This window comes from Gopherus flavomarginatus, chromosome 3, assembly GCF_025201925.1.
Source record: "Gopherus flavomarginatus isolate rGopFla2 chromosome 3, rGopFla2.mat.asm, whole genome shotgun sequence".
In the NCBI taxonomy this organism is placed as follows: domain Eukaryota; kingdom Metazoa; phylum Chordata; order Testudines; family Testudinidae; genus Gopherus; species Gopherus flavomarginatus.
Window position 1 is genome coordinate 157,730,700 of NC_066619.1, and position 19,013 is coordinate 157,749,712.

General features: G+C 41.3%; 1 protein-coding gene across 2 annotated transcripts in view; it reads left to right on the forward strand.

The window, feature by feature from the left end:
* The window catches only part of CFAP299 (cilia and flagella associated protein 299), a 443,463-nt gene extending 424,698 nt beyond the window's left edge, over nucleotides 1-18,765 (forward strand). For both annotated transcript variants that reach the window (XM_050945232.1, XM_050945233.1), the window contains exons 5-6: nucleotides 12,051-12,180; nucleotides 16,896-18,765. In XM_050945232.1, coding sequence (XP_050801189.1) covers nucleotides 12,051-12,180; nucleotides 16,896-16,991 — 226 coding nt within the window. In that variant the 3' untranslated portion in view covers nucleotides 16,992-18,765. The remainder of the gene's footprint in view (nucleotides 1-12,050; nucleotides 12,181-16,895) is intronic.
* Nucleotides 18,766-19,013: the final 248 nt, after the last annotated feature.

The window sequence follows — 19,013 nt, forward strand, 5'->3', positions numbered from 1 at the left end:
ATTTTTAATTCCATGGCCCAGACGTGCACTGCCACACACAATTCATTGTTTTTACTAGAGATGGGATATGGAGAAAAGAGATGGGATATGATAAAAAGCCAGCACGATCAGCTACTTCTTATGTCTGTCCTAACGGGCTATAATCTTGTGAAAGCAGCTGTCTGAGCTGGAATTGAAAAATAATCCCTTTGGGGGTTTGTATTTAACCCAGAACCAAAACTGTATTAGTGAACTCAGCTTCTGGGTTCTGAATCCATATTCCCTCTGACTTTCAAAGAGGTTTAGGTTCAAGGTTCTGGTTATAGCCTGCCCCTAGTTTTAACATGTGCAAGTAGATGACAATATTTTGAAAATCTAGCTACAGGTATATGTCTTGTGTACGGGATCTTTGCAGTCAGGTTAGAAGCAATGAATAGAAATCTGTTGTAGAATGAAAAGATAAAAGGAATGTGATTCATTCTTTATACCATATTGTGTTATTCGTAACACAGACATGCAATGTTGTTTGGATAGAAATAGAACAATTGACTATGGAGATAATTATATCATTGGTTTGCGCCGCTGCTAAAAGTACATTTAAACTGAAGATATCAATCTTCCAGACTGGTAGCAGATTTTTGACATGAAAGATAAAAAAGTCTGTTTTCAATGTAAAAATAATGATTTGTGCCATTCATGCTATGTTATGGTGCATCACATCAACAGCTGAAATGTGTAAAGTATGATAGATGGGATGTGTGACAGGGAAAAATGGTCCATGTGTTTCCTGAGAGGTCAACAGAAATTTAAGAATATAATTAAAAATACCAGGGCCATGATTTTAATGGAGGGGTGCCTAAGGTTAGGTTTCTTGGAACATGTTTGGGCACCTGAACAAGTGACCTAATTTTCAAAACTCCTGAACACCCAGCCATTTCCATGAACTTCAATGGAAGCTGCTGAGTGCTCAGACCTTGTCTAATACTAACAAAATGCATCTCTTTGTAAGTATGAAATGTTGATGTTTCTAATAGGTTCTGTAAAGTACATGCCCACTGTCTATTGCCCATGGTGGTTTTCACATCCTGTGCCCAGAATTTGCAATTCACAAGCTTCTCTTAGGTGTGTTTTGTTAAAGTGTACATTTGATAAAAGCCCCTACGGTCTAACCATCTTAGGAGATCTTCTTCCAAAAGAATTTTTCCCTGCTGTGGGTATATCTTTCCTGAATAGACATCAAAAATGTCTTGTTCGCAAACACGTGCAGAAATCTGTAGAGAGAAGTTTGAAATTTAAGTTGCTGAAAACTCATTGTTTTTGCGGTCAGAAGGGGAATCACTATCATGTTGTAATCACTCCTATTCCCATATTTTGAAGCTGAGGACATCTTAAAACAGATAAAAGTCGTGGGAGTATTCCAAGATGGGAAATAGGGCAGAATTTTGAAGCTATGCTTAGGTACTTAAAAGCTGTCCTCCAAATTTTGATGAAAAAGTTCAGATGATACCAGACCTCTTGGGGTAGTGAAGTGCTGAAAATGGCTACAAGAGCCAGAGAGCTATGACGCCACCCAGCATTTTTAAAACTGATGGTATTGACCCAGTATTAACAGCAGCGGGATTTGTTTTTTTAAGTCCCTAGTATAGAAATGGCTACACACACTGAAGAAACCAACACAGTTCTTAGGTTCATTGCTTCATTGCCAATTTACATCATCTTCTACTGGAGATCTCTGAAAATCCTTTCAGACTATGGAGGCTTTTGTGGTGTTCATTACACTGTTGGTCTATGCTACGGCTTGGTGCTAGGCAGATAGGAAATACCATTAGCTCACCAGGTATTTCAGGGTCTTCAAGAAGGTTGACCAAGCTGGAGATACAGGTTGGACTGAGAATCTCAAGGCAGGTTAAGTGAATTCCAACATACATCTTCCAGTCATTTTAGTGGTTGATATGTATCTAAATCATAGATGTAGACTGCTTTGAAAAGCTCCGCTGTGATGATTAAGGGAATAAATTGTTGTGAAGAGTCTCTTTGTTACCCGAGCCTGTGGGTCTTAAAAGATTTGCCAGAAGTGAGGCTTCTGAAGCTTTTTACCTGGGCAGGAGAGAGAGGTAATTTTCAAGCATGGAGGGTGGCTTTGTCAAAAGAGGTGCATATATTTGAGGCAAAGCCCAAAAATGTGTTGTTGGAGGGGGGGGTTGGTTTTTTGTTTTTTTGCCAATGTGGCTAGTGGCAGGAAATTTTAGGTTCTATAGATTGATTCTTTCTGGACTGAACTTCTTCAGTGCCTAAGGAGATTATAATTGAAAAGGAAGACAACCCTTTGAAGAAACCACAGAAAGAAAGACAGAGAGATATATGTATATATTATGTAAGGCTTTGAATGTATGCCTTCAAAAAGATCCAGCGTTTCCATCTTGGAGAGTTTATCAAACTTTGATCTAAGAGATTGATTTATTCATGGATATTAACCCTGCTTCCTTCAAAAAGGAAAATATTCAGGAAGCTGGCCCAACTCCACAAGGAAGAGACATATTGAAATCAATACAATACTGTAACAATACAATACTGTAACATTTCCTTTACAAAGTCGCCTACCTTTCTAGTTGTTGTTCCCTCTCCCTAGGTCTTCCTGCTCATCATTTCGTGTTATGGCCCTGATCCGCCTAAGGACTGACTTCAATGCAATTTAAGCAAGTGTTTAAAGTTAAGCATGGTCTTAGGGGCAGATTTTAAAGATATTTAGACGCTTAAAGATATAGATAGGCACCTAATGCCCAACTCCCATTGATGTCAGTGGCAATTATGCACTTGGCACGTTTTGAAAATCCCTGTGGGCACCTATCTGCATCTTCAGGTCCCTAAACACCTTTAAAATCTGACCTTAAGTGCTTATTTGAATCAGGGCCTATCAGTCTTTATTCATGGGCAAAGGAAACTAATAATGATCAATATGGGCTGTTTAAACTTAAGAACTCTATAGTGACTCCTTGCTTTTATTTCCAGATAAGCCACTATAAATTATTATAATGTCCCTTTTCTTTGGTAATGAAAGAATTATTTCAGTAAATCAATAATAAATCAACTCAACATTCATTGGTGTCAAAACAATAGTATCCAAAATCTTGACACATTGGGACAATTATTGTGAAACTAGAACAGATTGGACAGCACATCTGTATTTTGCAAGTGACATTTTTGCACACTTAACACAAGACACTCCCAATCATGGAATTGTCCATAATAGAGATTTGTATTTTTGGTTTTCTGAGCTACCTACCAAAACCCTTCTAAAAAATGAAAGGAAAAAAAAACAAATTGTTTGATTTATTGGCTATTAATTATTTTATCTTAAATTATAGTTGGATATAAAAGAAGAAAGACATTGATGATATCTATTAATATCTATTAGCTATTTGTAACTTCCAAAAGGCCTTCAATGACTCTGTTGGTTGCAAAGTATATATAAGCTACTCATCCTGTTGTTCCTTCAGCCATTGCATGAAGCCTATTTCGCTTCTTTATCTTGGATTCAAGGTAAAGCTTGCAGGTTTCCATGGCTATAATTCTTCTTTTAAAAGTGCTGAGAACTAATAAGATAATAAATTCTGAGTGATTAGAAGATAGCTTCTGGAATCTGACAGGAGTTTCATCATGTCTTGGGATTGGGCCTGAACCCTGAGGACTTTTATTTCCTTTCTTTTTATTGCTTTCATATTTCTTTATTAATCCTGCCCTTCATCCTCAAAATGCAAATGCCATACAATAGTAGCTCAAAAGGAATGATGCAAGCGCTGAGCAAATTATATGAAAAATATCTTGGCTACCAGAATGATTTCTAAATAGCATAGTATTCAGGACACTTACTAATGACCACAAAAAAAGAAAGCACATTGATTTACAGCTCAGAGCGGTTGTATGCTAGGCCAGCTCCGTAAAGCCACATTAGGTTACAGAAAGGATGACCAAAATTCAGTTCACATACTAGATATGGCTCAGAGTTCCCATAAGGTGGCCTGCAGCCACCCACATCTTTAATTTAGAAGCGAAGCAGGCAGAGAATACCATACACTTCTGTGCAATGCTCCAGTCTGATCACAGTAGAGACTATACTGGTGAAGAGGGAGTATTGCATGCTAAGTCTTGCAGTCTATGAAGGCCACATTGTAATATTACAGAAAAGAGCAACCGGTACTTTATTTTATAACAATTAGTCTGCGACCCTCAGCTGGGAAATGTTTGGCTCTTCTTATTTACAGATCAGATGACTAGGAATGAGTTAGAGGACATGATCTACAGGTATTCAGTTCAAATCCAGCCCCAGATTTCCTGGCTGTTCAGTGACCTAGGTGAAATTGATGGTCTTTCAGTTGATTGTCTCCAGGCTGTTCTTACTGGACAAATGTCCACATCACAAACCAACCCTCACAAATGATACAAAGTGGTGACTTTGTTGGAAGCCTCCAGCAGAGAAGTTGAGAATGAAATGGGGACAAAGTACTTCCTCATTTCTAGCTGTGGTACTTCCAGAGCAACAGTGATATGTGTTAGTAGGGCAATGGCAAGAAAGCTTGCACTGGTTTTGCCTGTGCAGTGAAAACAGAGAGGACCTGTTCACTGGACTCACCAGGTCTGTTGATTCAGCAAAAAATGAGCAATCAATTCAAGTTTATGGGCCTGGTTCTCCACTGCTCCTTGTGCGGTCATTTATATTTGTGAAAAGTGGGATAACGCAGTAGTAAATCAGAATGGTAGCATTTCACATCACTTTACCTAGGAGCTGCCAAACTGAATCGGACCTGTGGGCCATCTAGTCAAGTATTCGGTCTCTGACAGTGGCCAGCACTTTGCACCCACTTTGAACTGGTGTAGGTATCTCTGAGGTGGAGTGGGAGAATCTGTTCCAGTATCTGTAGATATACAGATCCAGGCATGGTTGTCATATAAAGGTTTTATCAGCATGTGTTGGAGGAAGCTTCATAATTCATGAGTAGTGAAACCACAAGTGAGTTACACAGGTCATCCCAAACAAGTGCTGATCAGACTCCTGTATCACATCACAGCATCTTATAGTCTCTACCTGCTGTGTGTCTTACAGAAAACTATCTGAGTATATTTCAGTTTAAAAAACATGGAGTGGCTCAGTTTTTCATCACCTTCCTCCCCCTCACAGTACAACCTTTACAAATTTACCTCTGCTCAATTTCATCCCCGTGCTCCTAGTAATATGCCCGTGTACCACTGTAAACAATCCAAGCCTGATTCTCAAACATGCGGAGCATGCACATAGCTTCAACTCAGGTTAATGGCAGCTGCAGGTTCTCCTCGTCATTAAAAATTAGGCCCTCCCTCTTGTTACTTGGTGCAGGTGAAAAGGGGCAATCTAAGAGGCAGAACCAAGAGGGGAGGTGGAGCAGCATGTGGCTTGCGGGGGGGATCAGGAGTCAGTGGAGCGAGGAGTGGGTAGGATCAAAGGGTTATATCGCCAACAGGAGCTCTGCAAACCCTTTGATCTTAGAACTGCTCTGGCATGCCACTTCAGATGTTAAATAAAATCAAGCCTAAAGCCAATCTCTGTGGCACCCCACTGGACACCTCCCATCACTTTATAAAGATATATTGGCATTTATCTTCCCCCTCTGTTTACATGGCAGGGTTCCTTGCACAGAGGACACACCTGCCGGCATGTCTGCTGATCCTCGCTGCCCTGATTTGCTGGCGCTAGGGCAGAATTTTGGCTTTCTGTCTAGATTTGTGTGCTTGATCATTTCCTTTTATTCTTAAAAGTGAATGGAAACCTGCCCTGGATGTGCTAGGTGGGATGGAGTAGACTGATGTTTTCAGAGCTCTCATATAACGTGTACTTAGCAACTTTCTAGAATGCCTATTAAGTAAAAACAAATCCAGGGATTTTTAAAGTGGCAAAGCAATCTGGCAGCTCCTGTAGAGTTAGCACAATGGCAGGACATATTTAAAACATGTAGCCATTACTTAGTAGTATGGACTTATTTCTGATGGAGTTGTGTTACTCTGTGTGCTTGTGAGCCACACAATGGCTCTGTGATCGCCTAGAGTGATGGGCTAAAGTGCATGTGTAGCATTCCAGTAGCGATGGAGAGAGATATTGAGTGAAATCCTAGCTCCATTGAAGTCAATGGGTGTTTTGCCATTGACCTCAGTGGAGCCAGGATTTCCCAGATTATGTTTCCAGGGTTGCTGGGGAAAATATAGAGAAGAGACTCTGTCAACACCTTTAAAAAGGTCTGATCTGTACTGCCCCAGAGCAACCCTGCAGGAGCTGTCCAACTTTTAGCAGGCGGGTGGAACCATGGCTGCATCTCTGCCCTACTCAGGTGTATCTCCTCTGGGCTGATAACAGTGGTCATCCTTGAAAACTTTTCAAATGCCTTTGTAACTAAATGACATTATGGCTCCATTCACACTATCCCCAGGTGTCGAAGTACAGGGATACCGCTAACACCATGGTAATGTTATCTTGTTATCAAAGGCAACACTGAAATGTTTTCAAAGGTTGGCTCTGCTTGCAGTGCTAGACACCCTCTCACTTTTTGCAATCCTAAGCACAGTGAGGAGTCAAATTATAGACCAGCTTCTGAGGGCCTTCATGACCTCCTCCCTCCACAAGCAATCCCATTGATTTAAATGGGACCAGCCATGAGTATGGTATTATACTTGGTGATTAAAGGTATCAGAATCCAGCTTTATAGCTGCCTTTTTTGCAGGAAAAGTGCAAGGTCATGCATGTAGGGATTAATAACAAGAATTTAGTTATAAATTGGGGACACATCAGCTGGAAGTAACGGAGGAGGAGAAGGACCTCGGAGTATTGGTTGATCACAGGATGACTATGAGCCACCAATGTGATATGGCCGTTAAAAAAGCTAATGCTGTTTTAGGATGCATCAGGTGAGGTATTTCCAGCAAAGATAAGGAGGTGTTAGTACCGTTATACAAGGCACTGGTGAGACCTCATCTGGAATACTGTGTGCAGTTCTGGTCTCCCATGTTTAAGGAGGATGAATTCAAACTGGAACAGGTTGAGAGACGGGCTACTAGGATGATCCGAGGAATGGAAAACCTGTCTTATGAAAGGAGACTGAAAGAGCTTGGCTTCTTTAGCCTAACCAAAAGAAGGCTGAGGGGGGATATGCTTGCTCTTATAAATATATCAGAAGGATAAATATTAGGGAGGGAGAGGAATTATTTAAGCTTAGTACCAATGTGGATACAAGAACAAATGGATATAAACTGGACACTAGGAAGTTTAGACTTGAAATTAGACGAAGGTTTCTAACCATTAGAGGAGTGGAGTTCTGGAACAGCCTTCCAAGGGGAGTTGTGGGGGCAAAAGACATATCTGGCTTTAAGACTAAGCTTGATAAGTGTGTGGAGGGGATTGTATGATGGGATAGCCTAATTTTGGCAATTAATTTGGCAATTGATCTTTGATTATCAGCAGGTAATTATGCCCTATGGTCTGTGATGGGATGTTAGATGGGATGGGATCTGAGTTACTACAGAGAATTCTTTCCTGCGTGCTGGCTGGTGAGTCTTGCCCACATGCTCAGGGTTTAACTAATCGCCATATTTGGGGTCGGGAAGGAATTTTCCTCCAGGGCAGATTGGCAGAGGCCCTGGAGGTTTTTCGCCTTCCTCTGCAGCATGGGGCATGGGTCACTTGCTGGAGGATTCTCTGCAGCTTGAGGTCTTCAAACCACAATTTGAGGACTTTAGTAACTCAGACATAGGTTAAGGGTTTGTTATTGAAGTGGATGGGTGAGATTATGTGGCCTGCATTGTGCAGGAGGTCAGACTAGATGATCATAATGGTCTCTTCTGACCTTAAAGTCTATGAGTCTATGAGGTGCACTGGGAGAGCGGAAAGACTCCTGTCACCCTATCCCACCACTCAAGATCCAGGCATAATTTCACCCTGTGAGCCAGATTTTCATTTACACCAGTGCAACACAGTGACTTCAATGAAATCGCTCCTGATTTACACCAGACTGAGAGGAGAATCTGGCCATATCTTTTTAGCTAACTTTCAACATGTATTTTTCTTCCTCCTGGACTAGTCAAAATATTCATAAATGATCGGGAAAAAGGGGTAAACAGTAAGGTGGCAAAATTTGCCAATGATACAAAACTACTCAAGATAGTTAAGGCAGACTGTGAAGAACTACAAAAGGATCTCTCAAAACTAGGTGACTGGGCAACAAAATGGCAGATGGCATTCAATGTTGATAAATGCAAAGTAATACACATTGGAAAACATAATCCCAACCATACATATAAAATGATGGAGTCTGAATTAGCTCTTACCACTCAAGAAAGAAATCTTGGAGTCATTGTGGATAGTTCTCTGAAAACATCCACTCAAAGTGCAGCGGCAGTCAAAAAGGCAAACAGAATGTTGGGTATCATTAAGAAAGGGATAATAAGACAGAAAATATCATATTGCCTTTATAATAAATCTATAGTATGCCCACATCTTAAATACTGCATGCAGATGTGGTCACCCCATCTCAAAAAAGATATATTGGAATTGGAAAAGGGTCAGAAAAGGGCAACAAAAATGATTCGGGGGTTTGGAACGGCTTCCGTATGAAGAAAGATTAATAAGATTGAGACTATTCAGCTTGGAAAAGAGATGACTAATGGGGGATATGATAGAGGTCTATAAAATCATGACTGATGTGGAAAAAGTAAATAAGGAAGTGTTATTTACTCCTTCTCATAACACAAGAACTAGGGGGTCACCAAATGAAATTAATAGGCAGCAGGTTTAAAACACGACGCACAGTCAGCCTGTGGAACTCTTTGCCAGATGAGGTTGTGAAGGCCAAGACTATAACAGGGTTCAGAAAAGAACTAGATAATTTCATGGAGGGTAGGTCCATCAATGGCTATTATCCAGGATGGATAAGGATAGTGTCCCTAGTCTCTGTTTGCCAGAAACTGGGAATGGGCTACAGGGGATGGATCACTTAATGATTACCTGTTCCGTTCAATCCCTCTGGAGCACCTTACATTGGCCACTGTCGGAAGACAGGATACTGGACTAAATGGACCTTTGGTCTGACCCAGTATGGCCGCTCTTCTGTTCTTATGATAACAATATACCAACAGTGAGCAAAGCAAAAATCTTAATGAAAAACAGTTACACTGCACAATAGCTACTTATCAAATTGAACTGCCATGGTTTTCCAAAGCATCATTACGAATCACACTGTAGCATGGCAATCATTTGGCAAATGTGCTTATTTCAGTCAAAGCTGCTTAAAGTTTAAAAAGAAAGCCAAAATCCAGCATCTTAAATTGTTTTACTTGAAAAAAAGTAGCATGTTCCTGTCTAACCAAGGGCCTGAGACATGCATCTTATTATAAAACAGTGGTTGGCATGGAGTCAGACATATGTGCTCTATTACACAGTGTCGTGTCCTACTGAGACATTGACCTTGCTTGCTCCAGAAAGCTATGAAAGGACTGACAGGCCAAATCCAATCTAAGTACGTTGATACTTTGTCATATTTGGCAAGCATATTAAGAATGCCAATTTTCCCCCTATTAAAATGATTATTACTATGATACTCCCGGAGGGCACAAATCATGAGGATGTCATTTCGCTCAGGGTAACGGTGGGCATTTTGGTTTTGATTTCCATTTCTTCTGTCCTTCGTTGTCCTACATCTCCCCCATCAGTACCCCTTCTTTTGCTGCCCAACTCTAGAAAGTCGGTAGTTAAATTATAAGGAGGAGAAGTGAAGCTGGATAGCTCACATTGCAAATTCATGGAACCACAAACTTGAAAAAGCTGTCAAGCCATCATTGTTTATAATTAGCTTTTGACTGAATTCCCAATCTCCTATGAGGAATAGTTTGATCTTGCTATATGTGTGGTAGAGAGGGAATACTAGAGAACTGAATCAAGGAACTGATCCTTGTTTTGAGGAAAATAACCCATTATAGTATAATCTAACCCTGTGGGATAGGAGGTGGGGCTAGAACAGGCACAAGCCCTTTTTACACTGTTGTTTTGCTTTGCTTTGCTTTGCTTTTTACTTTTGTTGCTGATTTAAGTGGCCAGTGCTAAGTCTGGGCCAACAAAGCCCACACCCAGTTGCTGTCTGTCACCTTTTCTTTTGCTCAGCAGGTGATTGGCAGTCTCTGTAGGAAATATCACGTTCATGGCAGTGTCAGACATTTGGTGCATTATGGGTGAATCTTACCCCAGTGCACTGAGGGCCCTATACACCACTGAAGCCTCGTCTAAACTTGTGTAATCAACTTGTAGAGTGCATCCAGCCTTGAGCAAAGCCCTCTTCACTGGGATGAGTTTCACCCCGTGGAAAAGGTGAGCAGCCAGATTCCAATGCAAGTGGGGACCAAAATCCAGTTTACAGTTTTCGCCAGGATTGTCACAGTTGAAGAGCCTTGACCAGTGAAGTCTACAACTAGTATGACACAACTACAGGACTCCATCTAATGATACAGGGTTCCCTCTACTGGTTAGGACTGGGCTTCTAGACTCCCAGGTTCTGTTCACACCTCTGCGCTTGACTTGTGTAACCTGGGCAGATTGCTGAATTTTCTCTGTGCTTCAGTTCCCCCTTCTGTTAACAAGCTCTAATAATCATAGAACCATAAGAGTATTAGGGTTGGAAGGGACCTCAGGAGATCATCTAGTCCAACCCCTTGCTCAAAGCAGGACCAATCCCCAGACAGATTTTTGCCCCAGATTCCTGAATGGCCCCCTCAAGGATTGAACTCACAACCCTGGGTTTAGCAGGCCAGTGCTCAACTATCTCACAAAGGTGTGATGGGGCTTAATAAATATCTGCAGGTATAAAGAGAACACAAAGTGGGTTTCAGTGCCTGTGCTAGTCATTCCATTATTTGGGTAGGCCTTTTTTCCTACCCTGCCTACCTCCAAGGTGAGAATCTGCCCAGGCTAGATCTGGTTGATGAGAAGTAAGTCTGTCTCTCATTCTTCTCTTTAGATTTCTCTAACACAACATGTTGCACCACTACTACGCCAACAAATAATATAAAATTGGCATTCTTGCTGCAGCTGCACTGCGGGCACTGTTAAGAAATGCAGAAGCAGGGCTGGAATCTCACAGCCATTTTGGTATATCCCACATGCTTGGAAACTTGGCAGATCCTTCACTGATTTCATTGTCACTTGCCCAAAGAATTATTTCTTAAAATTAAAAGGAGGAAAATAACAGATATGAACCTGCTAGAATTCAGAAATCCCCAAATATGTGTGTGTGTGTAAGACTGATTAATTGATTGCTCAAATTGTTCTGTTTGAACTTTATATTTGACACATTCGAATTGTGATTTTTCTCTTGCTTGGAGTTCAGTAATGACACACACAAGGCATGTAACAAAGAGACCTGCAAGCATAATAAGCCTATTTGAATATTGGCTCTAGAATCAATCACAGACTTGAAATGTGCAGGTTTTTTAAGGAGCTGTTCATCGTGTTAATGAATTTTCTCTTGGACGCTCATGCTCACTCAGCACCTGATCTGTATTTAGCCCAAAAGGAGCTGTACAGCAGCTAAAATTACATTACTACCAAAATTACATTACTACAAGAACAAGAAAGCAACAGTTCAGTTACGATGAGATACAAAAGGGAAGTAATTATTTCTCACAGTGTGGTCTAAGCACTTTCAGATGGTTGGCAAAGCTGTTTCTGTCACACTGCTTCCTACGATAGGTAACCCTGTGCATGAATCTTTTAGTAGCAGTACTACTAAATATATTATGCTAGCACCCACGGGGCCCAATTTTAGTTTGCCAAAGGCTCTTTTTTAACCAACTGAACACAGCAGAACTGACATGTAGAAGCAGATTCTGAGAACCTTACTCTAGTTTAGTAGCACTTCACTCCGCAGTGAATCTCACTGACTTCCATGGGGCTATTCATGGAATAAGGAACTACTTGGCATCAGTAAGGCGGTCTGAATCAGACCCTTAATTTGAAAGTATCACATCAATTAAAGTGGTAACATTTATGTTTTATACTTTCACAGCTTTTACAACTGGGATAGAAATGTCAGCACTTCAAATGCCAGTCCAAATTACCAAGTGATTGCAGAAAATGCATGTGGATTACTCTTCAAGAACAAATGTGATAGGAAAATAGTAAATGTGGATCCCAAGGTAAATCCCTTTCTTCAATATTCAGAGTCTCCTTTACGCAAGGCTGTTTGATTCCAGATCTGTTGAAGTCCTGTTACAAACTAATTATTTATGAATATGCACCTTATATTTCAGGCTCACGTGCATACAATCCCCTGGCTAACACAGCTGGCCTCTAGGTACCATAAAGGATAACCTCAGCTCACTCTGTTTTTAACTGCAAGTCTCCAGCCCTTTTCCTTGTGAAGACAGCAGTGAAAACATAAATTGTTTGTTTACTAAAGCTGAAAGGACTATGCAGCCCATGCCACAATCAGGTTCTCTAAAAAGAAATCTTTTAATAAAAGAAAGGAAAAAGTAAAGAATTATCTCTGTCACTTCAAGATGTAAATATTACAGGGTCCTATAGCTTACAGACACCAGAAAGAGACTTTCCCCCCAGTACCAATACAAATCAAATCAGGAGGCTGGGAGGAGAGGACCTAAAGATTCCCTCTCACACACACATGCTTTTTATGGTGAATGAGACAATTAGTTTGGCATGTGAATTCCTTTACCCTCCCCAGAATCTTAAGGCCAGTCTTCTCCCCTCTCTGTCAGGCACTTCAGTAGCCCATGAGGAAAACCAAGCTGCTGCTGCACCAAGTGGGACCTGTGCAGCTACCATGGCCCACCTGTCCTCTCACTGGTGCCTGCTTCCCCAACCCCAGGCCAGAGTCTGAAGAACTGGTATTGGGAGGGAGCCTGGAACCTTATTCCTCTACACAGCAGCCAAGGATAACTGCTCCCTCGTGCTCCCGCACACCAGCTCTGGAAGACCCACAGTTCTCAGGAGAGACCTGTCCACTTCAAGAACCAAAGAGGACCCATTCCCAATTTACCACCGAAGGTGACCTACTGCCCACCCACCCAATCCCCCTCCAGTCAGACACTGCCAAGAGATGCCTCAGGACAGGTCTCTGATCTGCCTGCCCCCACTGCTTCCAGTGGAGGCCTCAGCCTGCTTCCTCCCGCTGCTGCTTCCAAGTAAGGAAGCCAGAGGAGCCTCAGTGAAGTGCTGAGGAAGACGATTCATAGTGAATTGAGAGGTGCTAGTGAAGAAGGTGGGAGGGATTGGAAGGACTGATGGATTTGGGTCTTGGAAGAATACAGGACTCGGGAAGGGACAGGTGGATTTTAGTGGCGGTATGGGGTATTTTATCCAGAGACTGTCACATGCATCTCCAGAAGAGGTGGAAAATTGTTGAGGGGAGGCACTTGTTAAAATGTTGGCAGCATATTACTTGGCTGACAGGCCCAAATTTGACCCTACTTAACAGTTATATTTTCCTTTATGAAACGTGCCGACTAGTGGATAAAAAAATTTGAAGTTCCTTCAGAATGAGGGTGGAAACATAGAACAGTTATAAAATCCCAGCTCCTGACTGGGCAATCCACCACCACCAAATCCAGAGTGAACGGTCTTTTGGAATCACAGACCAATGCTTTGCCAGCAGTTTTTCTGCAATGAATTGAAACAAAATGGATTCCTTTTCAGAAGCACTGAGAGAGCAGGGCTTGTGTGGGTCACAACCCCACACCTTTTTTAAAAAAATCAAAAGCTAAAAGACTGTCCAGGCACCTCTGAAAATCAAGCCACTCATTTGAGTAGCTTTGCAGAGATTTTTACTGCCTGACTTCAGGTACCCAAGTTGAAAAAATTTGGCCCAGTGGACCTGTGTGAAGTCTAAAAGCCAAATGCTTTCAGATTTGTCCTCATTTTACAAATTAATACAAAAGGTAGCTCACATCAACTGTCAGAGCATTGTGTGCGGCACAGAAATAAAGACAAAATCAGAAATGTATACTTGTCTGTTTTGCTATGCAATGGAATCAGAGTGTGTGACTCTGTGCTTAAAGAATTAGGACTTTTTTTTATATCTTTTGGCTGGATGTTTTGTTCACGTCACCAGAGAGGCAAAAACAGCCTGATGACAGTAAAAAATTCTGATAATCCTGGAAAATGTAAAACACAGTATGTGGCAGGCCGAGTGTATAGTGTAAAGAGAGAGCTATCAGGGTTGAAAATTCCTATGGGAAGAAACTCTCATAAAATATGCTGGCCTTGAAGAAGGTTTAGGTTATTATGGCAGCGTAAGGGTTAAACACCAGTTTACATATATCTAATACGCTGTCCCACACATGCGAGAAATTTGTCAGTATGTGCTCCCCCTGGTGGATATAAGTTAGTCTCATGCACATAGCAAAATGCCTTTGTCCTGGCACAGAAGTGTTTATAACCGAAGCAAACACAGGAAAATATTGATGTTTGCATAAGGCTATGTACCAGGGAAATTGAGAGGTGAATTTATTGTAAAGAGTGAAGAGAATTTTATCAACAATGTTATAGACTCTGTGTCATAAAATAAATATGGCATAAGCACATTAGAGACAGCTTTTTCATTAATAATGGATGGGTCTGATCCTACTCCCATTGAAGTCAATAGGAGCTGAGGCATTGACTTCAGTGGCAGCAGAATTGGTTTCATTATTCTATAAAACTTAGTTTTTACTTAAAATAATTATGCCAAACAATTGTTGAAAACATAAAACAAAGGTGGGGGATCACTCGCATGCCATTTTTGGATTTAGTATACATTAAAATGCCCCAAATCCTATGTTAATGTGATGTCAATATTAGAGTGCTGGAACATTAAAAAACCTAAGGGTTGGGATTTTCAAAGGGGCCTACGGGTGTTAGGCATTGAATGTCAAAGGGAGATGGGCACGTCACACCCTTAGGCCCAAAACTACCAAATCAGAACAGTCGTGTTTTACACTGGCTTGGCCTTGGTGGAATTGGCTAGGTACAAAGAGCAAGGCAATGGAAAATCTGACCCACTGAACCTGGACCAGTGATAAGAGGAAACAAACTTGCTTGCAAAATTGAATATAGTGCTCCTGGGGATATGGGTTATACAGTCACTGAGGTAAGTCAGGAGGAGGAGCAAACGACCAACAGAGGTTATGAGTTTTATCCAGTTACATTTAACTTGGCGGAATTGATTGAACAAATGTAAGTTCCTACTTTTGTTCCCAAAGATGCAGCATGTACTGTGCACGAACAGCTGGCTGAGCTTTTCATATGTACAATGGAGCGTGACTTCACACACCCCCGCCTCACACAGTTCTGCTGGATGCCCATTCTTTGCAGCATCCAAATTGCCCCCTTTGTTTTAAAATTTGTCCTTTGACTTGTTCCAATCTACCTCCTAGACTTAGAGTCTATTCCTTCTTTTCTTGCATCTCTTGTTTTAGAGTAGCATTGGCCTCCTCTCTATCATTCCATGTCTGGAGCCAACTTTTGTCCTCAGTTACACCTAGGCAACCCTATGTGCTTCACTGGGCTTGCACGGATATAAATGAGGGTAGAATCTGGCCCAGTGTCACCAGTGCTGGTGCAAAAGCCTGCTTCTCGGCAGCTCCTCCCATCTGGAACATCCATCTTTCCTGTATTTCTCAGCTTCGTTACGTCTCCATCTCATTTCAAATCTCAGCTGAAAACATCTTTTCTCCTTTCTCCGCACCCTTTTCTATCTGACTTTGTCTGCTATTATTTATCTAGTTCTGTGATGGTTACATAACTTTGTAAAGTGTTTTGAAATCTGTACAAAACAAACACACTATATACAATAAAGTTACACAGGAGTTCCCCGTTTTGAGCCATAGTTGAAGGCTATTTAAATTGCTGCATGTATTATTTTCTTTCATGCTGGAAGAGAAATGGTTTATAACCCTATAAACAGTGTTCTTCTGAAATGAATTGACAATATTCTTCTGATCTTGATTGCCCTTTTTTAAACTTTACATCTGAGCTCTTGGACTGTAGATTGAATGTGACAAACACACCCATGCTTTGGTTCCTCTCAAAACCAACGTGAAGTAATCTGGGCAATAATTTGTTTGGGTTTGTACAGAACAGATCTAGGATGATGGTTTCTTTGAAGTGCTTCCCATGAAAGATGGTTGCATATGAATAGCAACTGTACAAAATATCAAATTATACACATTTTAAAAGGAGTGCATTGGTTTGTTAGACAGTCAAAAATGCATACCTAAAAAATGTGTTTGGTTGCATTGAAAGTGGGCCATTGGTCTAACGTCCTGCAGCTGGAGAACATCTGCAACAAATAACCAGATATTTTATTTCTACGTGAAAGATACTTGCACTCAGAGTGCTACACCAAGTAACATTTTTTGTTCACTTATAATTTTTAAAAAATGTAAACACTGCAGAAATATGTACTGTGTATTTGTATGTTGCAGGATATAGTGTACATGCATCCCCAGCAACTATCTGTCTGTCCATCTGTAGAGAGAGATTTTTCAAAAGCACTGAACATTGGCCTAAATCTACTGCCACTGAAATCAAAAGGAGTTTTACCATTGGTTTCAATCTGAACAAAGTTAAGCCAATGCTGCGTGCTTTCTACAACTGGGCTCTGTTTGATCAGTTGATTACACAAGTGTATCTTTTCTTTTACCTAAAGTCAACCTGTATGAAATGATGGTAAGTTGGTGGTATTTATTCACTAGCTCTTGGACTTTAATCTGCATTCAAGAAACCACATACCTAACCTGGGCAGAGTTGGTAGGTTTCATATTTCAGGGAAGCAAGGAGGAAATACATGTAACTCTCATGGTTTATTTTTTGTCTGTCCTGACAGTTGAGTTAACTATAATACTTTGTGTCTCAGGCTTACCCAGGAGACAGCACAACTCGGACACCTATTGAGACAGATCTCTACCTTCAAGTAGTCATCTATGACCATATCCTCAGAAGAAAGACCTAAACACCGGCTCATTGGCTCTTCCTTCAAGCATCTGTTTACCAACTTTTATTCTAGCTGTAAGAGAAATAAATCAGTTTGAAGAGATCTCTACCATGTGTGAAACTGGTCTTCCAGTGGAATGGGATGGTGATGTTTGATCTGGGTTAGGGTCAGTTTGTGGCAGGCTGTTTCAGGGATGCTGAGTGGAAGGATACGCTGCCCCACTATACCCCTGGGCAGAAGTGGGGTTCCATGCACTCCCCAGAACACAAGTACTGCCCTTTCCTAGTGCCTTTGGGGCACATGACACTGCAAAGGCAGTTGGAGTGGAGAGGTGAGGTCATGGCCCCAATTTCTTCCCATTTCACAGAAGCCAGCAGACCTGGCTGTCTACATGGGGGAGCATGCTGCCCCCCTTAAGCAGGATAGTAGCAAGAATATTACCATGTGTAGTGGAGGTTCAGATTCCTGCCTGCAGCTCCCCCTTGGACAGTGTGGCTCCCCTACACAGAGCTGTGCCTCTGTGGCACAAATGATCCCCGAGTGACCACTTCTGAGGCCCCCTCCCCCCCCAGGACTAATCCAGGGAGATCGCACTACAGAAGATAACAATGGGTGTGAAGAAATGTGCACTGCTCCTGTGGCTGCGAGTGTCTCCGAGAGCACTACTTTCCTTCCTGCTCTCACAGTGGCTCCACTACAGCTGGCCACATCAGCAACTCTCTGATACGAGGTTGTACGTTCAGGCAGCAGCCTAAGGCCCCAAGCTACTCTCCTTTGTCCCTGCAGCACTCAGCTAAACTGCCAGTGTACGTATGATCCAGACTTTGGAGCTATTAATGGATACTTCCATCCCAAGCACTTTGTAGCCATCTGCTGAGTGGACAACAGGGAGGGAAGCACGAAACTATACAGCAAAAGGAGCAAGTAGAAAGCAAAGAAAAAGAATAGTTATAGAGAAAGAAAAAACAGATGAGAAGCAAACAGAAGAAACAGAAGCAGAAAAATCCTAGGGCCTGGATTATGCAAAGAGGTCAGACTGGATTATCAAAATGGGGTTTTCTGGCCTTAAAATCTATGGATCTATTAAAAGGACAGGTAAGGGAAAATAGACAAGAAAAAAAAATTATTTCAGCTGGGCTGGGGCTTACCATGAGGTGGGGAATTATTCGTCAATCCATCACAAGCATGATGCCTTTGGACAAGGCTGAGAACCTCTCCCTTAGCAGTTTGTATTCAAAAAGGCCTTTACTGAGTGGAAGAGGCAGTGTTCCAGCAGTTACAAAGTGGAAGTTTGTTCGTTCTTCAAAGCTGCAATAATTTGAGAGACTTACAAGACCGTTTTCTTTCCAATAAAATTGTCAATGTTATGAAGTTCTGCCATTTCCAGATATAATAAAATGTTTTATTGTAACAGCTTGTTTTTATATAGAGGGCTTCATCTCAAAGCACTATACAAACATCACAAGCAGATATACAAACTGTATGCTGGGATCGCTTCATTTAGCACTGAAATGCAGCCAGTCTTGGGTGAAACCTATCTGTGCATAGCAACTTCACACAATCTCTTAGATATACTGCCGCAGTATATTTCAGATAAGCCTCATACATAAAAATCTTAAGGCCTTGTGGAATATTGTTAGTATCATATTTAAGATTTTATCCCCAAGTTGCTGGGGGTTTTTTCAATATTTATCACAAGTGAAGTAGATGTTTTTTATGCTATGTATCTTAATCATCCAAATATAAAATCTTTTGATGAATTTTAGCTGGTATGAAAGTTTTGCAAAATGATATTACTGGGCTATTGCTAATTTTACAATAAAAATGTGTGGTCTATGTGACAGATGTTGCAACTCCATGCAATGCTTTTGGAGACCATATTATATTAAATGTATGTATCACTATGGACCAGGGGTTGTATGCAGATCCAGGGGGAGGGTTACCACAATTCTTTCATGAACCAGAAATGGTGGGAGGTGATTAAGGTGAATCTTCTAGGTGTTAAACACCTCCAGAGAGATGGGAGATTTATATATACTG